Genomic DNA, 25,376 nt, shown 5'->3' on the forward strand with positions numbered 1-25,376 from the left:
GTTATATTTGGGTGGATAGGAATGCAGCACAATAGTAATTTTCAAGATTTCTATGGGAATGAAATTGCTGTTTTTGGGATGGTGCAAAGTAGTTATGAATCAGTGGCCAATATCTACATTGATTTCAAAGTACTTTCCTTTCAATAGAGTCTTTTAAAACATTACCACTCAATGCAGGATATGTTGCAGCCAATCTGCACACTGCAACTATGTCCCATTGTCTTACAGGAATTATTCAGCCACTACTGACTAGAGGCATTTTCTGTACCTTTGGGGAAAGTGGAAAGGAAGTACATTATAGAAAAGGAATAAATAAATAAAAAGGGAATGAATGCATGAAGGCACTGTACATTGAATGCAGTCACCTCAATTTCTCAATGTTCTCTACAGGTGGCAGTTGTTTGTGGTTCATGCACAGCTGGTGGGGCGTATATCCCAACCATGGCAGATGAAACAGTAATGGTGGATAAGATTGGGACAATATTCCTTGCTGGACCTCCACTGGTTAAAGCAGCAACAGGAGAAGTTTCTAGCCCTGAAGATCTGGGAGGAGCAACTATGCATGCAAAGTAAGTATCAAATACGGGCATCAGGATTTTACAGACACCCAACTTGTGTACATCCGTACATATGATTGAACTTCCATAATAATATTATATTCAAAAGTTTGAAAACTGACATATGAACAATAGAAATAGCTGATTCTCCCTTTCCACTTTTAGTAATTGTTCTTTCTTATCAGTCTTATGTGTTTTTGATGCCATTAAATACAATACTAAGAAGGTATGTTTAGCATATCAAGTGATTTTGTGTGTTTTCTAATTTATGGATGTCGGTAAAAATGGAACTAGTTCCTTACCTGGGTCCGGTGTGCATATAATTTGTTTGAGTAAACATTGGGACAATTATTAAGGAACTTGCAGGAATTTTTTAAATATTGGCAGCAGGAATCTTAATTTCCACTTCAGTTGTTTAGTTAGATTAGTTTATTGTCACGTTTACCGAGGCACAGTGAAAAGTTTTTTACTTGGTGTGCTAACCAGTCAGCAAGAAGGGTTTCGGCTCGAAACGTCGCCCATTTCCTTCGCTCCATAGATGCTGCTGCACCCGCTGAGTTCCTCCAGCAATTTTGTGTACCAGCAGAAAGACAATCCATGATTACAATCGAGCCCTCCACAGTGTACAGATACATGATAAAGGGAATAACTTGAATAATCATTAGTGCAAGATAAAGCCAGTAATGTCCAATCAAATATACTCATCTCCAATGAGGTAGATAGTAGTTCAGGACTGTTCTCTCGTGGTAGGATGGTTCCGTTGCCTGATAACAGCTGGGAAGAAACTGTCTCTCAACCAGGAGGTGTGCATTTTCACACTTTTATTCCTTTTGCCCAATGGGAGACGAGAGAAGAAAGAGTGGCCATGGTGCAACTCGTCCTTGATTATGCTGGTGACCTTGCCAAGGCAGAGTGAGGTATAAATGGAGTCAATGGAAGGGAGGTTGGATTGTGTGATGGTTTGGGTTTTTTATAACCTTTAAAGACCTTGCGGCATTTCAAAACACTTTGATGTTAGTAGTTTGTAAAGCATTGTCACTAATATAATTACAACATTTTCCACATAGCAAATGCTCACAAATAAATGTGACTATAATTAGGTAATGTATTATAATATATAAATTGGGGGGGAAATATTGGCCAAGGAACTGGGGAAATTTTCTGTTACCTTTTAAAAGAATTGTCAGTGGTTTATTTTTATATCTACTTGAGGACGCAGTCAGGGTACTCGTTTTAATGTCACATTCAAACATTGCTACACTTCTCCGATGTGGCTCTGGAGGACAGCCCGAGTTTTTGTGATCAAGATCCTGATGTGGGACATGATCCTTCTCGCACAAATGCATATTTGCTGATTTCAAAAGGCAAGGTCATTGTTAACAATCCTTGTGCAATTGATGAAGCAGGAACAGAATGGGAGAATAAGATAGAAGGTGAAATATGCGTATTTTGGTAAAACATTAATTGAGGCACTGCATAGTAAACTCGTGTGCCTAAACATGTGGAGTAGTCAGCATCGTTCACTCACTAAATCCCTGACTTGCATGAGAATGGCTGAACAGTGGTGGGTTTTTTTTTTTTAAATCACCATTGGAGAGCATAAGGACATAAGAGGCTGCAGATACTGGAATCTGTAGCAGCATACAAATTGCTGGAGGAACTCAGCGGGTTGAGTAGTATCTACAAGGAGGTGGGGGATGAAGAAATTGTTGGTATTTGGGTCCAAATCCACCTATTGCTATTTCACAATCCATTCTCTTCCCTATACATGATGTATTCTCTTGCGAACATTTTGGATTTAAGTAACCCTCGACATTTCACTGTTTAAATTATACAACAGTAGAATTTTCTACTCTTCAGGGTTAGCGGTTGCATTGATCATTTTGCAGCCACAGAAGAAGAAGCATACAAATGTGCCAGGAACATCATAGCCACTTTAAATCTTGAACTTCCACCAAATATGCCAACTGACTTCGAAGAGCCTCTCTATGCAGCTGAAGAACTAAATGGTCTTGCTCCAAGAGATTACGCATATACTTTGGATATCAAACTGGTGAGTGCCTGAGCAGTTGGAGGTTATAAGTACTTGCATCTTCCATGAAATGAACGCCAGAATGATCCCTGTTTAAACTTTGGTTTGTAATTAGTTTAGTTCGGTTGAATCAGCAATTTGCGTGTCATAGCCTGGACTGCGAATGCTTACGTTCAGCAGTACCTGGTTCTGATAAGTATTTTGTGACACTCTTCCGTTAATTGTCAATATATATGGTGAAGATAGAATTAGGCATGGTAACAATATACAGATTGTACAGCAATTTTCTGGCATCCTTGGTTCCAGAGCCTTTCTGGATTATCCATTTTTCTGGACCAACAGAGATCATATAATAATAAAATCACAATACACCCCTGGCCCGCTAATGACACCCCTCCCATGTGTCTAAAGCACCATGGAGTGCCAGAAATGTAAATAAAACAAATATAAAATGTATGCTGAATGTGAATGGAATTACCCGCCGATCCATCTCTGGCTCGCACCGTCTCCACGGCGGTTTAGGGTCGCGGCTTCCGACGTCACACCCGACTCGCAAGGTGCACTAGTGAGCCTTTCTTCACCCACCCTAAGGACACAAAGTCCTGGAATAGTTCAGCGGGTTAGGATATCTGGAGAACACGGATAGACAACATCAGGACCCTTCCTCGGACTGATTCAGTTGACAGAGTTACTCCAGCACTTTGTGTCATTTCACTTTAAAACTACTGTTGGTCTGTACCAGTGCACCCATCTTCACCGATTCACATGGCTGTTGTTGTGGCTCACGTTGTAGCTCTTCAGTGTGCCCCCTTGGTCACTGTGGAGCTCCCTCCCCTCTCACCTGCTGTTGCTTCCAAGGTGGAGTATGACAGTGAAAATGAGGGAGAAGGAAGAGGCGTCAGAGGTGGTGGGGGGGGGGGTGGGGAGGAGGGGTGGGGGGGGGGGGGGGAAGGATGGAGTGGTGACCCGAAGGTCAGAAGCCAGAGCTTCCCCCACTTCCACCCCCTTCCCCCCCCCCCCCCCCCTCCCGTAGATCTTATTAACTTTATGAAAATAAAACACACCCTGTCTTTCTTCCTTTCAATTCTTGCCACTTGTCTATTAGAGAAAACCTTTGGGTGTGCTTTAAATTCACCACGACAAGTGAGGAAGAATGAGAATGAAATGCTAAACTCACAACAAAGGAAAGATTTGCTTTCATATTCTTAATACCTCTTTGCTTAAAACCAGGATAGGGAAGTGGTAAAGTGTACAAACAAGACCACAACAAAAAGGTGTATTATTCATCCTTTGGCATCAAGGGGTTCTTCTTCAGCTCACAGATAACAAGAAGATAAACCCTGATTATATTCAAGTTGTGGAGGAGAATTTAACGCAGCCACTGAGCACAGTCTTGCAGAAACTAACCTTATTCCTCATAATTAAGTCAAAACTGTTGTCGATCGCATTCTAATCTGTCATCTACAATGTCTCCAGGAGGGGTCAGTAGTTTCACCTTTTTAATGAAGAGAAGGGTGTGTTAAGTGTTCAAGAAGGAACTGCAGATGCTGGAAGATCGAAGGTACACAAAATTGCTGGAGAAACTCAGCGGATGCAGCAGCATCTATGGAGCGAAGGAAATAGGCGACGTTTCGGGGCGAAACCCTTCTTCAGACTGATGGGGGGTGGGGGGGGAGAAGGAAGGAAAAGGGGAGGAGGAGGAGCCCGAGGGCGGGCGGATGGGAGGGTGGGAGGAGACAGCTAGAGGGTTGAGGAAGGGGAGGAGACAGCAAGGACTAGCAAAATTGGAAGAATTCAATGTTAATGCCATCCGGACGCAAGGTCCCCAGACGGAATATGAGGTGCTGTTCCTCCAATTTCCGCTGTTGCTCACTCTGGCAATGGAGGAGACCCAGGACAGAGAGGTCGGATTGGGAATGGGAGGGGGAGTTGAAGTGCTGAGCCACCGGGAGGTCAGGTTGGTTATTGCGGACTGAGCGGAGGTGTTCGGCGAAACGATCGCCCAACCTACGCTTAGTCTCCCCGATGTAAATCAGCTGACATCTAGAGCAGCGGATGCAGTAGATGAGGTTGGAGGAGATACAGGTGAACCTTTGTCGCACCTGGAACGACTGCTTGGGTCCTTGAATGGAGTCGAGGGGGGAGGTGAAGGGACAGGTGTTGCATTTCTTGCGGGCCGCAATAACCATCCTGCACTCTAGGGATTGTTTAGAGAAGCCAATTAGTCTGAAGAAGGGCCTCGACCCGAAATGGCACCCATTCCTTCTCTCCAAAGATGCTGCCTGTCCCGCTGAGTTACTCCATCAGTTTGTGTCTACCTTTAACTTACCAGCACATCTTTGGAATGTGGGAGGAAACTGGAATACCCGGAGAAAATCCACATGGTCACACAGAGAACATACACACTCCGTAGTCAGCTTAAACCCGGAATCCTGGCACTATAAGTAGCAACTCTATTGTTGCGCCAGTGTGCCACTAGTATGAGCAGCATCTTTGAATATTTTTAAGGGATTGAACCTGGGTCTCCTCCGGTCAAACGGGAACAGAAGCAGCTGTGACGTATTTGGAGCAAGAAAGCCATTGAAAAACATTTATTGCAATATTTTGCTCGGATGCACAGCCTGCTTAAGAGTTAAATTTTGCAAATGTGATAGGAGAACAAAAAAATGTACTGATGCTGAAATCTGGAACAAAAAGAACGCTGATGGAACTCATCAGGTCAAGCAGCATCTGTGAAGGGGATGGTGTATGCACCTTTTGCTTCCACAGATTTTGCTATACCTGCTGAGATCTTCCAGCATTCTAATTTTTCCCATAGTAGTATTCTGGTGTCCCAGAATTTAAGTATGGATGACTATTAAATATCTAACAATTTTGAAATTCAGAATTTTAAAAAATGGAGCCTGCTAATTACATATTGATTCCATTTTCAACTTTTGGTAGCTAATGTAACCCCACTTTTTAAGAAAGGAGGGAGAGAGAAAACGGGATTATAGACCAGTTAGTTTTACATCGGTAGTGGGGAAGATGCTTGAGTCGATTATTAAAGATGTAATAGCAACACATTTGGAAAGCAGTGACAGGATTAGTCGAAGTCAGCATGGATTTATGAAGGGGAAATCATGCTTGACTAATCTTCTGAAATTTTTTGGGGATGTAACAAGTAGGATGTGGTGTATCTGGACTTTCAAAATGCCTTTGACAAGATCCCACACAAGATATTAGTGTGCAAAATTAGAGCATATGGTATTGGGGGTAGGGTATTGACATGGATAGAGAACTGGTTGGTCGACAGAAAGCAAAGAGTAGGAATTAACGGGTTATTTTCAGAATGGCAGGCAGTGACTAGTGGAGTGCCGCAAGGCTCAGTGCTGGGACCCCAGTTATGTACAATATATATTAACGATATAGACAAGGGAATTAAATGTAACATCTCCAAGTTTGCTGATGACTAGGTGGCAGTGTGAGCTGTGAGGAGGATGCTGTGAGGCTGCAGGGTGACTTGGATAGGCTGGGTAAGTGGGCAGATACAGTATAATGTGGATAAATGTGAAGTCCTCTTTTGTGGCAAGAACAAGGCAGATTATTATCTGAATGGTGTCAGTTTAGGAAAAGGGGAGGTGCAATGAGACCTGGGTGTCCTTGTACATCAGTCACTGAAAGTAAGCCTGCAGGTACAGCAGGCAGTGAAGAAATCAAATGGCTTGGCGGCCTTCATAGTGAGAGGATTTGAGTATCGGAGCAAGGAGATCTTAATGCAGTGATACAGGGCCCTGATAAGACCACACTAGGAGTATTGTGCGCAGTTTTGAGGAAAGGCATTCTTGCTTTTGAGGGAGTGCCACGTAGGTTCACCAGGTTAATTCCCGGGATTTCTGGAATTGAGAAGGATAAGGTGGTATCTTAGAAGCATATAACATTTTTAAGGGATGGGGGGGGGGGGGGGGGGGGAGAGAGAGAGAGAGATGGGGCGGTGCGGCAGCTCGCGGGGGCCCGATCTGAGGACTATGAAAAGCAGCGGGGGGACCAGCCGATTGGGGGGACCAGTGTGACAGAGCTGGGCTGGGGCAGACGATCGGGTCGTTCCCTGTGACGGGTAGAGAGGAGATGGGAGAGAGGGAGAGAGGAGAGGGGGAGGAGGTGAGAAGGGGGGGGGGGGGGGGGTGGAGGGGAGTCGGGTGAGTGAGTGGGCTGGAAAATGCGGAGACAGAAGCGGCTTCTGACTCTGGAAACCCACAGGTGAAATGAGCGCGCAGAGGATGGGAGGGGCGGGGCTTCACGAGCTGCACGGGCAGTGAGGAGAAGGTTCAGCGCATGAGGCGCCGCTGACTCTGAGATAAGATCCTATAGAACTAAGACCCTATAGCTGAGCTGTAGAACCTTTGTTCTGCAGAACTTTCTCGATCTTTCTGCGCCTTTTGAAGAATGGGGGGGGGGGGGGGGGGGGGGGGGGGGGTGAACGTACCTCGTGGAAAACTGCCCATGCACGTTGACAGCAGCTGCATTAATCCACAGCGGCGGGGGGGGCGGGGCCAGGAGGCAGGTGGGCCTTGATTGATGGGCGTGTGGGCATTGTGACGTCAGCAGCTGGCAAGTGGCGATTATATTTTAAAAAGTGAGTTTTGTGAACAACTTTATTCAAAATCTGGGGAAATAATTGACCGAATTTAGAGAGGATTTCTGAAATCATAAATTAAATCCCTACCGAAATATGTAAAAATCTCTCTGTTTTTGCGTCTGGTTTTCGAGGAAATACGTTTCAAAGGCAAAATCACACACACACACACACACACACACACACACACACACACACACACATACACACACACACACACACACATACACACACACACACACACACATACACACACACACACACACACACACACACACACACACACACACACACACACACTTTTAAAAGTATCTAGATGCTCAGTTCCTTGTATTTTCAGCTGTACTAAGTTCCATTTTTGGGGAATGAAATATTGAATGTTAAAGATATTTAATATTTTACAGGTTCTGAGTCGTTTGACAGATGGTAGTAAATTATTGGAGTTCAAAGCATTGTTTGGGACTACACTGTTAACTGGCTTTGCTCAGATTAAAGGGTAAGAAGTAACAGCTCTTTTCTTTCGTACTGAAAATAACACATAATTTTATTAAGTGTTACATGATGATATTCCTATTTTGTTCCATATAGCTGACATTTGATGAATAATTTAATTTGACTACTACTACTTTTACTACTACATCACCTTCTTCTTTGCATTTTATCATTTGATTTTTTTGGACAACTTTGATGTCTATGCGGTCTATGTTTATGCTGTCTATTTGGACTTTAGAGATACAGCGTGGAAACAGGCCCTTTGGCCCACCAAGTCCATGCTGGCCACGGATCACCCCGTACACTAGCACTATCCTATACACTACGAACAATTTACAATTTTACTGAACCCTGTTAACCTACAATCCTGTACGTCTTTGGTGTGTGGGAGGAAACCGGAGCACCCGGAGGAAACCCCCGAGTCACAGAGAGAACATTCAAACGTTGTACAGACAGCACATGTAGTCAGGATCGAACCCGGATCTCTGGCATTTTAAGGCAGCAACTCTACCGCTGCGCCACTGTGCTGCCCTATGGCATTGCAGTGATGAAAAATATTAATGGTATCTGATGATCCTCTCATTGCACAGTGCTGAACTCCATTATCTTGGTATCGGATTAAAAAAAAGTGAAAAGATTATTAAGCAAAATGAAGCAGCAATAAATATCCTTTCTTTTGTTCAGAAACATTATTAACAATGATTTTCTGTTGGACATAGGGTAGTACTGGAAATAAAATTACTGCGCACCATTGCCTGCCCATTCTGGCTGAATTGGGGCATTCCTTTGAGTGCTCCCTCTAGCTAAATCGTCCTGTGAATTATGTAGGACCTCTGAGTGACTTAGATGGACAACTAGGTAGAATGTGCACAGTGAATTGACCCCATTTCTATTCTGCATGTTAAAGCTGGCGTGGGGTATTTGGAAGAATGCAACATCTCAAATGAGAAAAGAATAATTAATTTTGTGGTGAAAGGTGGTGCTAGAAGGAACAGGAATGTCTAAATAATAAAGGTAGCCTGATGCCCCCCCCCCCCCCCCCCCCCTTCCTTGATCAGCTTCCTCCATACATACAGGACCAAGCTGCCATCTTTTCATCTTGTCCACTGTGACATGTAAAATTGGGTCAGTTTGGAGTATGTTGGGATAGAACATCTGTCCAGGTGTGCAACGTGTTGGCAGTGCAGCACTGGCACAAATCTCATAATTAGCAGAAACTGAGTTTTCCGCCTGCTCATGTTATTTCACACGTCTTGCAAACCACCAGATATAGCATCTACTTTTAAAAGCTTCAACTATTGCCTTCCTTCTCGATATTTGGATTTTAGAAGATTGGTCAATAAGAGCAATACAGTGATGTACCTAGTAGAGCCACTATCTAAAAGTGCCAGATTCAATCCTGAAATTGCATGTTGTCTGTATATAGTTCCTTGAAAGTGGAGTTACAGGTACAGTAGATAGGGTGGTCAAAAAGGCTTTTGGCATATTGGCCATCATCAGTCAGAGTATTGAATTTAGAAGTTGGGAGATCATACTGCAGTTATATGATGTGGGGTGAGGCCACATTTAGAGTATTGTGAACACAGTAATAAAACTGTTCAGTTTTGGACATCATGTTATAGGAAATATGTCAAGCTGGAAAGGGTGCAGAGAAGATTTACGAGGATGTTGCCAGGAGCTATAGGGAGAGGTTGCGCAGGCCAGGACTTTCATTTGAGCACAGGAGGATGAGGGGTGATTCCAGAGTACTCTTTTTTTCCCCCAGAGTAGGGAAACCGAGAACCAGATGACATAGGTTTAAGGTGAGGGGGGAAAGGTTTAATGAAAGCCCATGGGGGAGTTATTTTATGCAAAGGGTGGTGGGTGTATGGAACAAGCTGCCGGTGGAGGTAGTTGAGGCAGTCACAATGTTTAATAAGTATTTAGATAGGTACATTGACAGGATATGTTTCGAGGGATATGGCCCAAACGCAAGCAGGTGAGACTAGTGTAGATCAGGCATGTTGATCGGCATGAGCAAATTAGACTGAGTGAGTGGGTGAGAATATGATAGATGGAATATAAAGTAAAATACAAAGTATATCTGTGTCCTTCAGAAATGCTGCCTGACCCGCTGAATTACTCCAGCACTTTGTATTTACTCGCGATTCCAGCATTTGCAGTTTGATGTGCCTCTATAAATGGAATAAAGTATGGAAAAGGGTGAGGTCAACTAAACATGATATTTAAATGATAAGGCATTGGGTTAACATTGTAGGGGCCCAAGTGGGCTTGTACATAAGCCACCGAAGGCCAACATGCATGCGTAGATGGCAATTATCAAGGCAAAGGTCATGTTAGCCTTTATTACGGGAGGGTTTGAAAGCATGAGTTCGGAAATTTTACATCAGTTGTATTGCCTTTGCTGAGACCACACAGAGCATTGTGTACAGTTTTGACACCTTCCCCAAGCAAGGATGTGCATGTCCTGGAGCAAATATAGGTTTGATTCATTAGACTGGCTTCAAAGATGGCACGTTCATTATATGAGAAGCAATTGAGTAGACTTGGCTGTATTCTCTAGAAGAATGACAAGAGATCTGATTAAAGACACAGGGAGCGACAGGTTGGATGCAGAGAGGACGAGGATAAATTTCTTTGCACAGTGGGTGATGAATCTTTGAAATTCTTTATGCCAGAGTGCTGTGGAGGATCAGATGAAAAAGTTCACCATAAAAATAGACAAAGTACAAATTCTTAAGACCATACAAAGCTTTAATTTTAACGTCTGACGGGTGTGGATCTAGAGACCCAGAGGCAACAGTTTTACGTCTGAGTTCTCCAGCAACACACACAGAAATACCAGAAAACCGGGGTTAATATACCTTCAGACGCAATATCAATTGCATGAGGTAATGTACCAGGAACCATCAGCCACCTCCAAATATGGAGTTTTTCATTCTTTGCCAAATGTCAGTTATCCCAGTGGCATACTCTGGTCCCTTCTTATCTGATTAATCTGTTCAACTTACATAAAAAACTTGTAAGAGAGCTGTGAACTATTCAACATACATTAAAAAAAATCCTTGCCATGATGATTTTGTCCAAGTATCCATCATGTAACAACAACTGGCTTTGTACAACAGGAAAGCTTAAATATAACAACAATCGATTAATAACTAACTCTTTCACAGACTGTTGTTTCAAACCTACTGTAAATTGATAGATTTGTGATTATTAAAGGATGAAGGGATAGAGGAGGAAAATGTCCCCGACAAAGAAGATCAGCAATGAACTTGATGAATGGTGGAGGTGTAAATTTTCCTTTTAGTGTATTCAAACTCTCCGATAATAAATCCAAACAGAAATTGGTCCTTCATAATTGACATTTGCTCATGCATGTTCATCTTCAATGGCTTATGTACAAGAGCACTTGGATATCTTGATGCAGGAAAATGGTGCTGAGAAAGTAAATCAACAATGAACTTGATGAATAATGGAGCACTCAAAGGGCTGGGTGGCCAACAGCTTCTGTTTCTTAAAGATCTTATGCTATGTTTTTACTCTTCAGATTAAGGAAGCTTGAGGAATGTAAGTGATACAACAGTTGTAAGGCCAATTTCTTTATTTGGAAATAAATATGTCCACAACTTGAATATTATTTTTTTATTTGTGGGGATATTTGTAGCAAGTCTCACATACCTTTGGATAAAGTACAGGGAAAAAATTGTAATTGGGGTTAAAATGTCTGGCCTTGTCATTGAGGATGGCATTTCCTTTTACTCTCCCTCTTGCCCTCAGTGAAATTAAATGTTAGGAGGGGAGTTTAGCGGATACAGTGCCCTCCATAATGTTTGGGTCAAAGACCCATTATTTATGTATTTGCCTCTGTACTCCACATTTTGAGATTTGTAATAGAAAAAAAATCACACATGGTTAAAGTGCACAATGTCAGATTTTAATAAAGGACATTTTAGTGTCACCATACAGAAATTACAGCTGTGTTTATACATAGTCCCCCAATTTCAGGGTACCATAATGTTTGGGACACATGGCTTCACAGTTGTTTACAATTACTCAGTTGTGTTTAATTGTCTCCTTAATGATAGGTAGAGCCAGGATTTTGCCATGAATGCCATGTACCTTTTCATGCCTTTTTTGGTGATTTCAGGAAGATAATGCCTTTTTCATGAGTGAATGCCAAAATCAGCCTTTTTTTGCCATTTTAACGTAACTTACAAGAAAATTTACACTACCGGGGCGAAACCCGGCTGTAAGTGGGTGTTAAGTGGTGATTGGAAAAGGGTGCTTGGGAAAGGTCCAGTCTTTGCAGACTGGAGTCATGCTTTAAGTAGGTGTGAAGTGATGATTGGGGAGGTGTAGGTGGGGAAGGATCTAGCCTTTTCAAACTGGAGTCAGGCTGTGAGTAGGTGTGAAGTGTTGGTTGGGAAGGGTGTGTAGGGGTACCACACACCCCCTCCCCAAGTTTCTGTTTACCGAAACTGAAGTAGAACTCGTTCAGGTCGTTGGTCAGCTGACGATTGTCCAAGGAGAGGGTTTTTTTTCCCCTTGTAGCTTGTGATTACTTGCAAGCCCTTCCACACTGAAGAAGTCATTTGCTGAGAACTTGCCCCTCAACTTCTCAGAGTACCTTTCCTTGGCAGCTCTGATTCCTCTTCTCAGCTTGTACTTGGCCTGCCTGTAGAGGTCTGCATCCCCGTTCCTGTGGGATCTACCCCTGCAAGCGTCAAAATGCCTAAAGTCATGTGAAAGCCTTGTAAAAAACTGAACGATTTGGTGAGAGTGTACGGGAGTGATATATTCTCTACAGACATGTGACAAAGCATGTGAGAAAGCAGTGAATCATGAGAAGAAATATTTAATCTCCCAGTTGGGTGGCAGAGAACACAAGTTGGGCGGCAGAGAAACTGAAGGCGGGAAATACGAAGCTTGTCTCCTCACAACATTTACTGCTGGCTCCTGCTGAGTTTTCATGTGACCTGTGCAAAGCATTCATTGATGTGGAAATTGGAAAACAAATCTCTCAGAGGTTTTTTAGATAAATACACAGAGGAAGATATACCGAGCGAGGCATCATTACGGAAAAATTATGATGATAGCAACTTCAACATTGTTGTGCAGAAAATTAGAGATTAAGTTGCACGCAACAAAATATGGATCTAAATAGACGAGACAATCGATGCTGTGGGGAGATATGTTGCCAATGTGGTCATCGGTACACTGGAGGCTGGTCAACCATCAAAGGAGTATTTGTTGACATCGGAAGTATTGGAGAAGTCAAACAGCTCAACTATTGCTCAATTGTTTACATCTTCACTTGCTGTACTTTGTACTTAAAATTCCTGGCGATAGAGGTAAAGACATACAAGGAAAATGTGAGAGGGGGATTTTAGCTAACAAAGATCTTGAAGAAGTACAAAACATAGCTAAATTTCTCAAAGGTAGTTGTAATGCACAAGATATCAACATGAATGTAGAGTTTGTAGCTTGTTTCAGGAATGCACCAGTGACCTCAGCTGGGGTAGAGAGAAGTTTTTCACAACTGAAGCATATTCTGTCTGACAGACAGCATAGTTTAACCAGATAATTTGAAAAAATTGCTACCGTTATGTGCAACCAGGCAATAATGTAGTATACCTTTATAATTATCATTTTTAACCATATTTTGGTGGTGGAAATACATGCCTTTTTATGCCTTTTTTGTCAATAAATGCCTTTTTCGTAATTTTATTTTGCCTTTTTGCCTGCCTATTTCAGAGATTTTTAACGCCTAAACATCCTGGCTCTAATGATAGGTATAAGAGAGCTCTCAGCACCTTGTCTTTCCTCCAGTCTTTCCATCACCTTTGGAAACTTTTATTGCTGTTGATCATCATGAGGACCAATGTTGTGCCAATGAAAGTCAAAGAAGCCATTATGAGACTGAGAAACAAGAATAAAACTGTTAGAGACATCAGCCAAGCCTTAGGCTTACCAAAATCAACTGTTTGGAACATCATTAAGAAGAAAGAGAGCACTGGAGAGCTTACTAATCACAAAGGGACTGGCAGGCCAAGGATGACCTTCACAGCTGATGACAGAAGAATTCACTCTATAATAAAGAAAACCCCCTAAACACCTGCCCGACAGATCAGAAACACTCTTCAGGAATCAGGTGTGGATTTGTCAATGACCACTGTCCGCAAAAAACTTCATGAACAGAAGTACAGAGGCTACACTGCAAGATGCAAATCACTGGTTAACCGCAAAAATAGGATGTAGGCAAAAATGCTGGAGAAACTCAGCGGGTGAGGCAACACCTATGGAGCGTAGGTGATGTTTCGGGTCGAGACCCTTCTTCAGACTGATGTGGGGGGAGCGGGAAGAAGAAAGGAAGAGGTGGAGACAGTGGGCTGTGGGAGAGCTGGGAAGGAGGGAGGAAGCAAGGACAACCTGAAATTGGAGAAGTCAATGTTCATACCGCTGGGGTTAAACTACCCAAGTGAAATATGAGGTGCTGCTCCTCCGGGTTGCAGTTTGCCAAGAAGTACTTAAAAGAACAACTGCAGTTCTGGAAAAAGGTCTTGTGGACAGATGAGATGAAGATTAATTATTTCAGAGTGATGGCAAGAGCAAAGTATGGAGGAGAGAAGGAACTGCCCAAGATCCAAAGCATACCACCTTATCTGTGAAACAAGTGGTGGGGGTGTTATGCCTGGGCATGTATGGCTGCTGAAGGTACTGGCTCACTTATCTTTATTAATGATACAACTGCTGATGGTAGTAGCATAATGAATTCTGAAGTGTATCGACACATCCTGTCTGCTCAAATTCAAACAAATGCCTTAAAACTCATTGGCCGGTGGTTCATTCTACAGCAAGACAATAATCCCAAATATACTGCTAAAGCAACAAAGAAGTTTTTCAAAGCTAAAAAATTGTCAATTCTTGAGTGGCCAAGTCAATCTCACGATCTGAACCCAATTGAGCATGTCTTTTATATGCTGAAGAGAAAACTGAAGGGGACTAGCCCCCAAAACAAGCATAAGCTAAAGATGGCTGCAATACAGACCTGACAGAGCATCACCAGAGAAGACACCCAGCAACTGGTGATGTCCATGAATCGCAGACTTCAAGCAGTCATTGCATGCAAAGGATATGCAACAAAATACTAAACATGACTACTTTCATTCACATGACATTGCTGTGTCCCAAACATTATGGTCCCCTGAAATGGGGGGCATTATGTATAAACACTGCTGTAATTTCTACATGGTGAAACAAAAATGCATAAAAATGGCCTTTATTAAAATAAGACAATGTGCACTTTAACCACATGAGATTTTTTTTTCTATTACAAATCTCAAATAGTGGAGTACAGAGGCAAATAAATAAATGATGGGTCTTTGTCCGAAATCTTATGGAGGGCACTGTAGACCTCTTGCAACAAATGACAAATTTCTACCAATTCTTTTCCCATCTTGCTTTTTTGCTATGTAGATTTCAAATGTAGCATGTCACACTTGCTCCTGTTTCCTGTTTCTTCTCACACTACTGTGCCAAAGGAAAGACGTAATGCAGATTCTTACTGCAACTTGTTTCTTTCCCAGGATTAATTAGAACTGCCTACTTCTTTTATTTTTGTTTAACATTTCTAATGTTCAGACTTTTGTCACACAAGCTTGATATCCAGTCACTTTTCTCACCTTAACATGCTTTTTCTTCGGGTTCTCAACTTGTGGGTGCTCAGCCCTGAGGCTGTGGTCCTTGGTGTTTTACCTAGATTTCTTCATAAATACAAGTTGATGTAATAGTTGAGGATGATCTGTTCCATAACAGATAATCCATTTGTTATGGACATTTGCAAATTAGGAGGATATCTAACTGCCTAAGGGCTAGAATCAATGAAACTTATTTAATTTGTTTAAACTGTTTACGGCTTTTGGTTGCAAACAAGCACAGATTGAAAAGAATCACAAAATGACTGAATAGGATTACACAGTATGTTTCTTCTAACTGTAAAACAACAAAATGTGCAGGTACTGCAAATCTGAAATAAAAGCAAATTTGGGAAATATTCAGTGGATCAGGGAGGATTAGATAGAGATTAAAACCGTTAATGTTTCATGAGATTCATGAATGTGGGGTAATGAAGGGCTGAAGTATGTTTAGCCAGGGCTCTGTGACCAAAATGTCATCTGTCCATTCCCTCCACAGATGCTACCTGACCTGCTGAATTCCTCCTGGCATTTATTTCCTTGCTCACGATTCTGGCATCTGCAGTTGCTTTGTCCCCTTTTTATATCTTCTCATGGCAACACCATATGCACACTTCTCAGTTTGAATAATTGAATAGCTGCCCAAAGAGATGTTTTTGGGTTAATTTTGCACCTCCCTACCTCTGAAACATGAATGGTTTGGGCACACTGCTCTACTAATCTAACACAGTAATGATTGAATGTTAAATGTACCATTCTAGATCGTGCAATTATCAACTAGGTCAAATGTAAATTAATATTTTAAAAGGACAAGAAATGAACTGATACCTTGATCTTTAAATTCAAGTTTCTTGCTTTGAGTTTTGCACAAAAAAGATTAAATTGGCTTCTTATAAATATGCTACATTCAAAATTATATAATTTGATACAAATTGCAAGATAGAGTGAGAATTGCGAATGGGAGCCTTCACACTATGGAAGTAGAATGTGGTATTTGGAAGTTGAAATTTGTCAAAACTGCCTTGCACTAACACACTATTATAATTATTTCGCATATAAGTTGTAACTAGTATGGAAACTTCTGTGAATATGTGTCAATTCTTACTTAAACATCTTAAGGCACGTAGTATAGAAATTCATCCTCAGTCACATACAGTAAAGATTCAAGTAACAGCTGTGCTGCGCTGATTTCTAAAATTTGATTTTATGTATTTTTACTGTACTTTCTTTTTGGTGGAAATGTTTTCCTAAAATTTTCTATACAGCTATAAAGTCAATATTTCCGTTGAGTTTCCCCAAAATCAAACAAGTGAATACACTTGGGTACACAAAATTGCTGGGGAAACTCAGGGGGTGCAGCAGCATCTATGGAGCGAAGGAAATAGGCGACGTTTCGGGCCGAAACCCTCCTTGAATACACTTATTTGCTTCAGAAACCATATGATTTAAAGGGAACTAAATTCTTAATATTGAACATGTACTTATTATTGAGCGAGCTGATTACTGATGCCCATAATTTTCTTGCAATAGAATGCAGAATTAAGATCCATAGAGTGCGGAAACAGGCCCTTTGGTCCAACTTGCCTACACTGGCTAACATGTCCCATCAACACTAGTCCCACCTGCCTGTATTATTCTATATATCCCTCTAAACATTATTCTATCCATGTACCTGTCTAAGTTTCTTAAGATAGACACAAAATGCTGGAGTAACTCAGCGCTCATCGCTGGACAGTTGGAATGGGTGACGTTTCGGGTCGAGACTCTTCTTCAGACAGTTCCTTAAACTTTGCGATAGTACCTGCCGCAACTACCTCCCCGGCAGCTCATTCCATACACCTACCACCCTTTGTGTGAAAAAGTTACCCCTCAGGTTCCCCCCTCACCTTAAATCTAATCTTGCAAAATGGACAAAAGTATTTAGTTGAAAACCTATGCATTATACATACATTCATTCTTGAAAAAAACATTCCAATTTTTTTTTTGTCCCAAACTGAAATGTGTAGATTAATTTGCTGAATCAGTGGATTTAAAATTTCATTAAAATCATTAAAATTTCTAAATGATTTGATCAGATGAATATGTCATATTTTAATGGCTCAAGTATTCAACTCCGTATTATGTATTGATGTACATAAAATTGATTCAACATTTGAAAAATTAAGCTGTTTCATTACAAAAACAAATATTCAGTCAACAACTTTAGGTAAACAGTGGGATGTCAGATCACCCAGTGTATGAAAATGTGGGTTGAGCATCAAAGCATCCCCTGTATCTGTGTTTGTCTGATTTCAGCCTGAGCAACATAGAACATCTGGAAGCAATTTTCTTGCCATTGCTTGTGAATATGTTGATGTTAGAAAGAACTTGAAGCTTTTTATGTTTGATGTAATGTGTTCTACACTGCATTAGGGACACCCATCATTGCAGATATTTCTGAATAGAGGGCCTCTTTTCTCAGAATCTCAGTCCAGGAGAAGCACAGAGGCAGCAATAATAATGAAGGGATGGTTTGGTGCTAAACCACGTGGAACAGATTTTTCATTTATATATTTATTTTACAGAAGTGTGGCATTGCTGGCAAGGTCTGCATTTATTGGCAATTAAAAAATGAATGAAGTATTACTGAAACATACAGAATTCTTGGGGTCTTGAAATTACGGAAAGTACGGGTGTCAGAGGTTATGGGGAGAAGGCAGGAGATTGGAGTTAGGAGGGAGAGATAGATCAGTCATGAATGAATGGCAGATTAGACTTGATGGGCTGAATGGCCTAATTCTGCTCCTATCACTTACGATCTTATGAATTACATGTGTTGTTTGCCTGGGCTGGTTTCTGTATTGGGTTCACAGTCTCAACTTAGGGGTTGGTCATTCAGAACAAAGCTGAAATGGCATTTCTTAACCCAAATAGCAGTGAGCAGTGGCATAAATCTCCCAAGATTTCTTTTCTGATTTTGCAACCAGGTGTTTACCATTATTAGTTATGTGAATACTTATGCCCATTGTGGCAACTGATTGTAAATACAATGTTTCATTTTCAGTCATCTTGTTGGAATTGTGGCTAACAACGGAGAACTCACTCATAATGCCTCTCTAAAAGGCAGCCATTTTGTACAACTTTGTGACCAGAGAAATATTCCTATCATATTTCTTCAGAATACAAGACCAAATGTTACCGTGACAAGGACGCTATCCAAGGTACAAGAGAAATATTTGATATAACTGGATTGAATGTCTGTATAAATCCTAAATAATGTAAGAGAAATAATTTATGGTAACTAACAACTGATCTAAGGCAAGACAAATTATGATGTTCCATCGGCAAACTGCAGAATACATTTTACAATTTGGTTAACTCCTCAGCTCAACGCCAAAGTAGACTTGGGGCAAGAATTAGGTTATACTAGACCAAGGGGAACCCGTTGGGTCCCATCCCCTCAACGTGCGGTTGCGGGGGGGGGGGGGGCCTTCGGCGTCACACACACACACACACTAACCGCCCCGATATTATATTAATATTATCCCAGTGACGTAACTCGCAACGCGTGGAAAACAGTGCGCAGCGGGCGGCGCGAGCAGACCCATTGTGACGTCATCGGCTCGTTAAAAAAATATTTCATATTTGTGAACAATTTTAATAAATAACTCAAGAAATAATGAATCGAATTTATCAGATAAGGTGGTTTTTGACATCATGGTGTAAATCTCTATCAGAATATGTAAAAATTTTCCCCGTTAGCATGTCGTGTTTTCGAGATGTGAATCGCAGATAATACACACACACACACACACACACACACACACACACACACACACACACACACACACACACACACACACACACACACACACACACACACACACACACACACACACACCCCCCCACACCCCCCCCCCCCCCACACCCACCCCCCCCCCCACCCCCTTGTTTTCCAGGCACGGTGCCCTTTGATTTGAGGAACAATCCAGGCGGCACAGTGGTGCAACCTAGTTGATGCCTTACAGTGCCAGAGATCAGGTTTGATCCTGACTATGGTGCTGTCTGTTCAGAGTTTGTACACTCTCCCGGTGACCAAGTGGGTTTTCTCTGGGTGCTCCTATTTCATCCCACATTCGAAAGTAGTGCAGATTTGTAGGTTAATTGGCTTCTGTAAATTGTCCCTTGTGTGTAGGATAGAACTAATGTACGGGTAATCGTGGGTTTTCATGGGCTGAGGGGCCTGTTTCCACACTTTATCTCTCAACACTAAATATGTTTATAATGATAACGGATTCAGCCCTTTGCACAATATGGAACATTTACTGGTACCTGGTGTCTTGAAGAGCTGGAAAAAAGGAATATAAACTTTGCAATGACTACATCATGCTTTATGAACCCATTAATTCTGTATAATATGATAAATTTCCTTTATAGGCTGGAGCTGTTACGAACCAACTGAAGGCCCAAGGCTCCATGATAGCGTCTGTAGCATGTGCCACTGTTCCCAAGATAACCATTGTAATCGGAGGCTGCTATGGTGGTGAAAGCTTTGCTATGGTATATTCTAGAAGTTTTACTCTATGACACCTGTAAAATACAATGGTTAAATGGATGTACAAATTTACTTTCCGGATAAGATGTCTTTTCCGGTTGTAAATGAATATATTGACGGTGAATTTGTCGTTAGGATTGAGGAATGGCTTAGTCATAGAAGATAGAAGAGTGTTGTCGAAGTGTGTTTTTCTGGCTGTAGATTTACGACCAGTGAAGTTCCACAGGCATCTATGCTGGGACTGTTACTTATGATTCGAGCCAGAATTTTGCCATAAATGTCATCTGCCTTTTCATGCCTTTTTTGATGATTTCAGGAAGATAATGCCGTTTTTACGATAGTGCCTAAATCAGCCTTTTTTGCCGTTTTAACGTCTTACAAGAAAATTTACACCACCGGGGCGAAACCCGGCTGTAAGTGGGTGTTAAGTGGTGATTGGAGAGGGGTGCGTGGGAAAGGGTCCAGTCTTTGCAAACGGAGTCATACTATAAGTATTTAAGAAGGAACTGCAGAAGCTGGAAAATCGAAGGTACACAAAAATGCTGGAGAAACTCAGCGGGTGCAGCAGCATCTATAGAATAGAATAGAATAGAATAGAATAGAATAGAATAGAATGCAATTTATTGTCATTCAAAACTAGGTTTGAACGAAATATCATTTCTACAGTTTTTTTACATTACAAAACAATCCAAGACCCACACTTAACACAGTTTACATAAACATCCATCACAGTGAGTCTCCAACATCTCCTCACTGTGATGGAAGGCAAAGTCTTTATCTCTTCCCTTTGTTCCTTCTCCCGCGGTCCAGCAGTCCAACTGCAGTGTTGAGGCGAACTGGGGCTCCGATGTTAAAGCCCCGGCGGGCGATGGTAAGTCCTGAGGCCGTTTAAGTCACGTCGGGTGATGTTAGGCCCCGGCTCCATGTCCTTAAACCCGCGATTCCAGCGGGAGAAGTCGCCGTTGCGGAGCTCGGAAAAGCGGTCTCCCACCAGGGACCTGCGAGCTCCCGATGTTCCCGTCCACCGGGTCTGCGGCTGGTGCCTCCGAACTCCAAAAGTCGGGTCGCAGCCGCACGCCACCACAGCTCTTCCCGCTCCGAAGTTGGCCAGCTCCGCGATGTCAGTTCCGCAGGCTCTGCAACTGGAGCCCTCAGGTTAGTCCCGGCCGGAGGTCGCCGCCGGCTCCACGATGTTAGGCCCAACGACATCCGAGACCCGACAGGGAATAGTCGGGTCTCCGCACAGGGAAGAGATTTAAAACGGTTTCTCCCACAGCCCCCACATATACACAGCTAAAAAAAATAATAAAAACTAACTCAAGACATACATTTAACAAGACAAAAATAAAAAAAGACAGACGACTGTAGTCGAGCCGCTGCCGTTAGGCGCCGCCACTGTGGAGCGAAGGAGATAGGCAACGTTTCGGGCCGAAACCCTTCTTCAGACCTTCATACTATAAGTAGGTGTGAAGTGGTGATTGGGGATGAGTAGGTGGGGAAGGGTCCAGTCTTTTCAGACTGGAGTCAAGCTGTGAGTAGGTGTGAAGTTTGCCTCCCCCAGGAGATCACGCGGTTCTTGGGGTGGAGAGGGGTGATAGCGGTATAAAGGGGAGGGTAGTGTCTTGTGTTCTGTGTCTTGTGTCTACTGTTTGTGGGTAAGTGTGTCTGTTTAGTGTTCAGCCATGAGCGAATGGCGGTGCGGGCTCGACGGACCTGGTGGTCTACTCTCGCACCTACTTTCTATGTTTCTTTCTATGTTTCTAAGTGTTGGTTGGGGTTACCAGTGTTACATTTCTGTTTATCGAAACTGCAGTAGAACTCGTTCAGGTCGTTGGTCAGCTGACGATTGTCCAAGGACCTCCTCTTGTAGCTTGTGATTTCTTGCAAGCCCTAGAGCGCATAAAAGGAATACAGAGAAGGTTCACCAGACTGATCCCTGAAAGACTGGATAGACTCGGCTTGTACTTGTTAGAATTTAGAAGATTGAGGGGGGATCTTATAGAAACTTACAAAATTCTTAAGGGGTTGGACAGGCTAGATGCAGGAAGATTGTTCCCGATGTTGGGGAAGCCCAGAACAAGGGGTCACAGTTTAAGGATAAGGGGGAAATCTTTTAGGACCGAGATGAGAAAAAAAATTTCACACAGAAAGTGGTGAATCTGTGGAATTCTCTGCCACAGAAAGTAGTTGAGGCCAATTCATTGGCTATATTTAATAGGGAGTTAGATGTGGCTCTTGTGGCTAAAGGGATCAGGGGGTATGGAGAGAAGGCACGTACAGGATACTGAGATGGTTGATCAGCCATGATCATATTGAATGGCGGTGCAGGGTCGAAGGGCCGAATGGCCAACTCTTGCACCTATTTTCTATGTTTCCACACTGAAGAAGAGTCATTTGCTGAGAACTTGCTCTTCAACTTCGTAGAGTACCTTTCCTTGGCAGCTCTGATTCCTCTTCTTAGCTTGTACTTGGCCTGCCTGTAGAGGTCTGCATCCCCGCTCCTGTAGGATCTACCCCTTCAAGCGTCAAAATGCCTAAAGTCAAGTCAACACCTTGTAAAAAACTGAACGATTTGGTGAGAGTGTACGGGAGTGATATATTCTCTGCAGACAACTGTGTGCTGTTTTGCAATGCATGTGAGAAAGCAGTGAACAATGAGGAAAAAATAACAATGTGACCATTGTTCTGCTTGAGAATTGATGCTGGGTCCACTGATGTTGGTGATCTATATTAATGATTTGGAAGCAAATGTTGTTGGCAAAGTTAGTAAATTAGCAGATGACACTAACATTGGGTGCTATAGTGGATGATGAAAAAGTTTATCTAAGATCATAATAGGAATTTGATCAACTGGGAAAGTGGGCAGATAGAATTTAACTGACAATTGTAAGAGATTGCATTTTGGTAAGTTAAACTACGGCAGAGTACTAGAAAGTGTTGTAAAACAATGTGACCTCGGGGTAAAGGTATATGGATCCCTGAAAGTGGTGACAGGATGGTGAGAAAGGCATTGGCTTGCTTGCCTTCATGAGTCAGAGCTTCAAGTACACGTTGGTACGTTATGTTACAACTGTAAAAGACAGTGAGACCGCACTTGGAATATTGTGTGCAGTTTTGGTCACCATTTCCTTAAGATATCATTAAGCTGGAAACAGGTGCAGAAAAGAGGATGTAACCAGAAGGCTTGAGTTATAAGAAGAGACTGTAGGCTGTGGATTTTTTCCAACGTGGGTAGGAAGTAGAGGGTGACATTACGGTGGTTTATAAAGTTGTGAGGTTACAGATTATGCAAATGGTTAGACGACTAAAATGGAGATGACTAAAACCACAGGGCATGAATTTAAGGCAGGAGGGGAAGGATTTAAAGGGGACCTGAGGAGCATCTTGTTCACACAAGGTGCGTGGAATGAACTGCCAGAAGAAGTGGTAAGGGCTGGTCCAATTGAACCAAACAGGTACATGGATAGGAATGGTTTAGAGGTATATGACCCCAATGCAGACAAATAAGGCTAGGTTGGGTAGGCAACTTGGTCAGCATGGACAAATTGTGCAGAAGGGCCTGTTTCTTTGTACTCTCTTGTGGTTTTACCATTATGTTAGTCTATGGTTCCAGTTTTTTTTTTCTGCCAGTGCAAGTTGAGGATAGCATCCGTCATCTGCTAGCAACACCATGTACACTATGGCTCATGGATAATATTTAAATGAAGATTTTTTTATGTTTCAGTGTGGTAGATCATTTGATCCAAACTTCCTTTTTTTATGGCCTAATGCCAGGATTGGACTAGTTAGCCCAAATCACTGCTCAGACTTCCTGGAAACTGATGGAAACATCCAAGATGAGGCACAGCTGAAGACCATGAAAGAAATGTGAGTGTATCTGTGCTGTTTTGTGTTGAGAGAAAATAATCTATAATTTCATCTGAAACATATGTTCTACTTAACATATGAACAAGTATGCAATTTTACTTTTAGGCAATCAATTTCAAACAATGTTTCACTTTCATGCAAATGGCCCTAAAGTCACATTTTGCATCTTTGGGCATTTGGGCATCACTGACAAGGCATCTTGGCCAGACCCAGGAGCAAACTGACAGGGAGATTTCCTCCCCCTCCCCACTCCCTGCCTTGTGTCCAAACACCAGTATCATGGGAGTAAAATGCAACCTGAACTTGAGGAGCAGCCCCTTCAGATATTCATACAGGGGCAGCAACCTCGCACTCCATATACACGTGGAACATGGTCTCTACCCCGCCGCAGAAAATACAGGAGGCCGCCGAGCCCATGAACTGGCCCTGTGCAACTCTTTCCACCTCTCCCTCTCCCTCTCCTCAACCCCCTCCTCCTCCCACTTTCTCCCCCACCTCTCATAGATGAACTGAGGCCCAGGAAAATTTCAATTTTAGAGGCACCCAAACCAAGATCAAGCAGAGGCCCCTCAATTTTAGAAGCCCCCAAATCAAGATCCCTTTGAAGCAGACAGGCATGAGGTTTATGCCAAATGGCACTCGTTGCTCCCCCTCTGCCTTTGGCAACCTCTCCTTCTGCTGCGGTTACCGTTGGCAACGTCCCATTGTGATGTCATTGTGGCACTTGGCAGCTTGAGAGCCAATTGTGATTGGTGCACTGAGTGGCATTGTGACATCATCATTTGAAGCTGCTGGAAAAAGGCTCTCTGTGAGAAGTGGTTTTTGGCTTTTTTTTTTAACTTTAATCGCGAATAACTTTTGAAATAGAGCATGAAATCTGAAGTGAACCTGATGATGTCGTGAAGGGGGAAAATGTGAGTAAGAATATGTAAAAATTTAAGCGTTAGTGTTTTGAGAAAGATACAATGAACACACACACACACACACACACACACACACACACACACACACACACACACACACACGCGCGATCAGACTTTTATAGGTATAGAGATGGACAAGTTTTCAATGGAGTAGATAAAAATAGATACTCTGCACCATGTACAGCTTAATGTAGATGTTTATAATTGTTCCGTTTAAAAGTAATTATTTTATTCTTTAGGCTTGAGGTTGAAACCTCTGCTTTTCATTCCACCTCTCGGATTTGGGATGATGGTGTAATACTGCCTGCAGATACTCGAACGGTAAACTCGTACTTCCATCTAAGTTACAATTTCTTTAAATTTTTTTTGCATTTCTCTTCCATTGTTACTATTTTTCTGCAGCACATGGATTCACTCTGTACCATGGTCCAGGAGTTATTAACAACTTGCAGTTTTGTTTGTAAAATGAGCTGATGGTCCCATATTTACAAACTTCTTTTAAGATGATCTTTTGCTGAAACAGATTTTAAAAAAAAATTCTGATGTAATCTCATCCACGTTACAGAATAAGTGTTTTTGTGAATTTGAGTAGACTTTATATTGGTCTATGTATTTGGAGATAAATAAGTGTGGCATTTAGCAGAATGGGTGCTGACAGA

General features: G+C 42.2%; 1 protein-coding gene across 6 annotated transcripts in view; it reads left to right on the forward strand.

The window, feature by feature from the left end:
* The window catches only part of LOC116977738 (methylcrotonoyl-CoA carboxylase beta chain, mitochondrial-like), a 44,859-nt gene that overhangs the window by 17,389 nt on the left and 2,094 nt on the right, over window positions 1-25,376 (forward strand). For 5 of the 6 annotated variants that reach the window (XM_033028471.1, XM_033028468.1, XM_033028467.1 and 2 more), the window contains exons 6-12: window positions 391-569; window positions 2,418-2,610; window positions 7,609-7,700; window positions 18,437-18,593; window positions 19,810-19,932; window positions 23,652-23,794; window positions 24,957-25,038. In XM_033028471.1, the coding sequence (XP_032884362.1) occupies window positions 391-569; window positions 2,418-2,610; window positions 7,609-7,700; window positions 18,437-18,593; window positions 19,810-19,932; window positions 23,652-23,794; window positions 24,957-25,038 (969 nt within the window). Of the gene's footprint in view, window positions 1-390; window positions 570-2,417; window positions 2,611-7,608; window positions 7,701-18,436; window positions 18,594-19,809; window positions 19,933-23,651; window positions 23,795-24,956; window positions 25,039-25,376 lie in introns of those variants that run through there. The other variant, XR_004413291.1, reaches the window with a different exon arrangement.

Source organism: Amblyraja radiata, chromosome 10 (assembly GCF_010909765.2).
Source record: "Amblyraja radiata isolate CabotCenter1 chromosome 10, sAmbRad1.1.pri, whole genome shotgun sequence".
NCBI classification, from domain to species: domain Eukaryota; kingdom Metazoa; phylum Chordata; class Chondrichthyes; order Rajiformes; family Rajidae; genus Amblyraja; species Amblyraja radiata.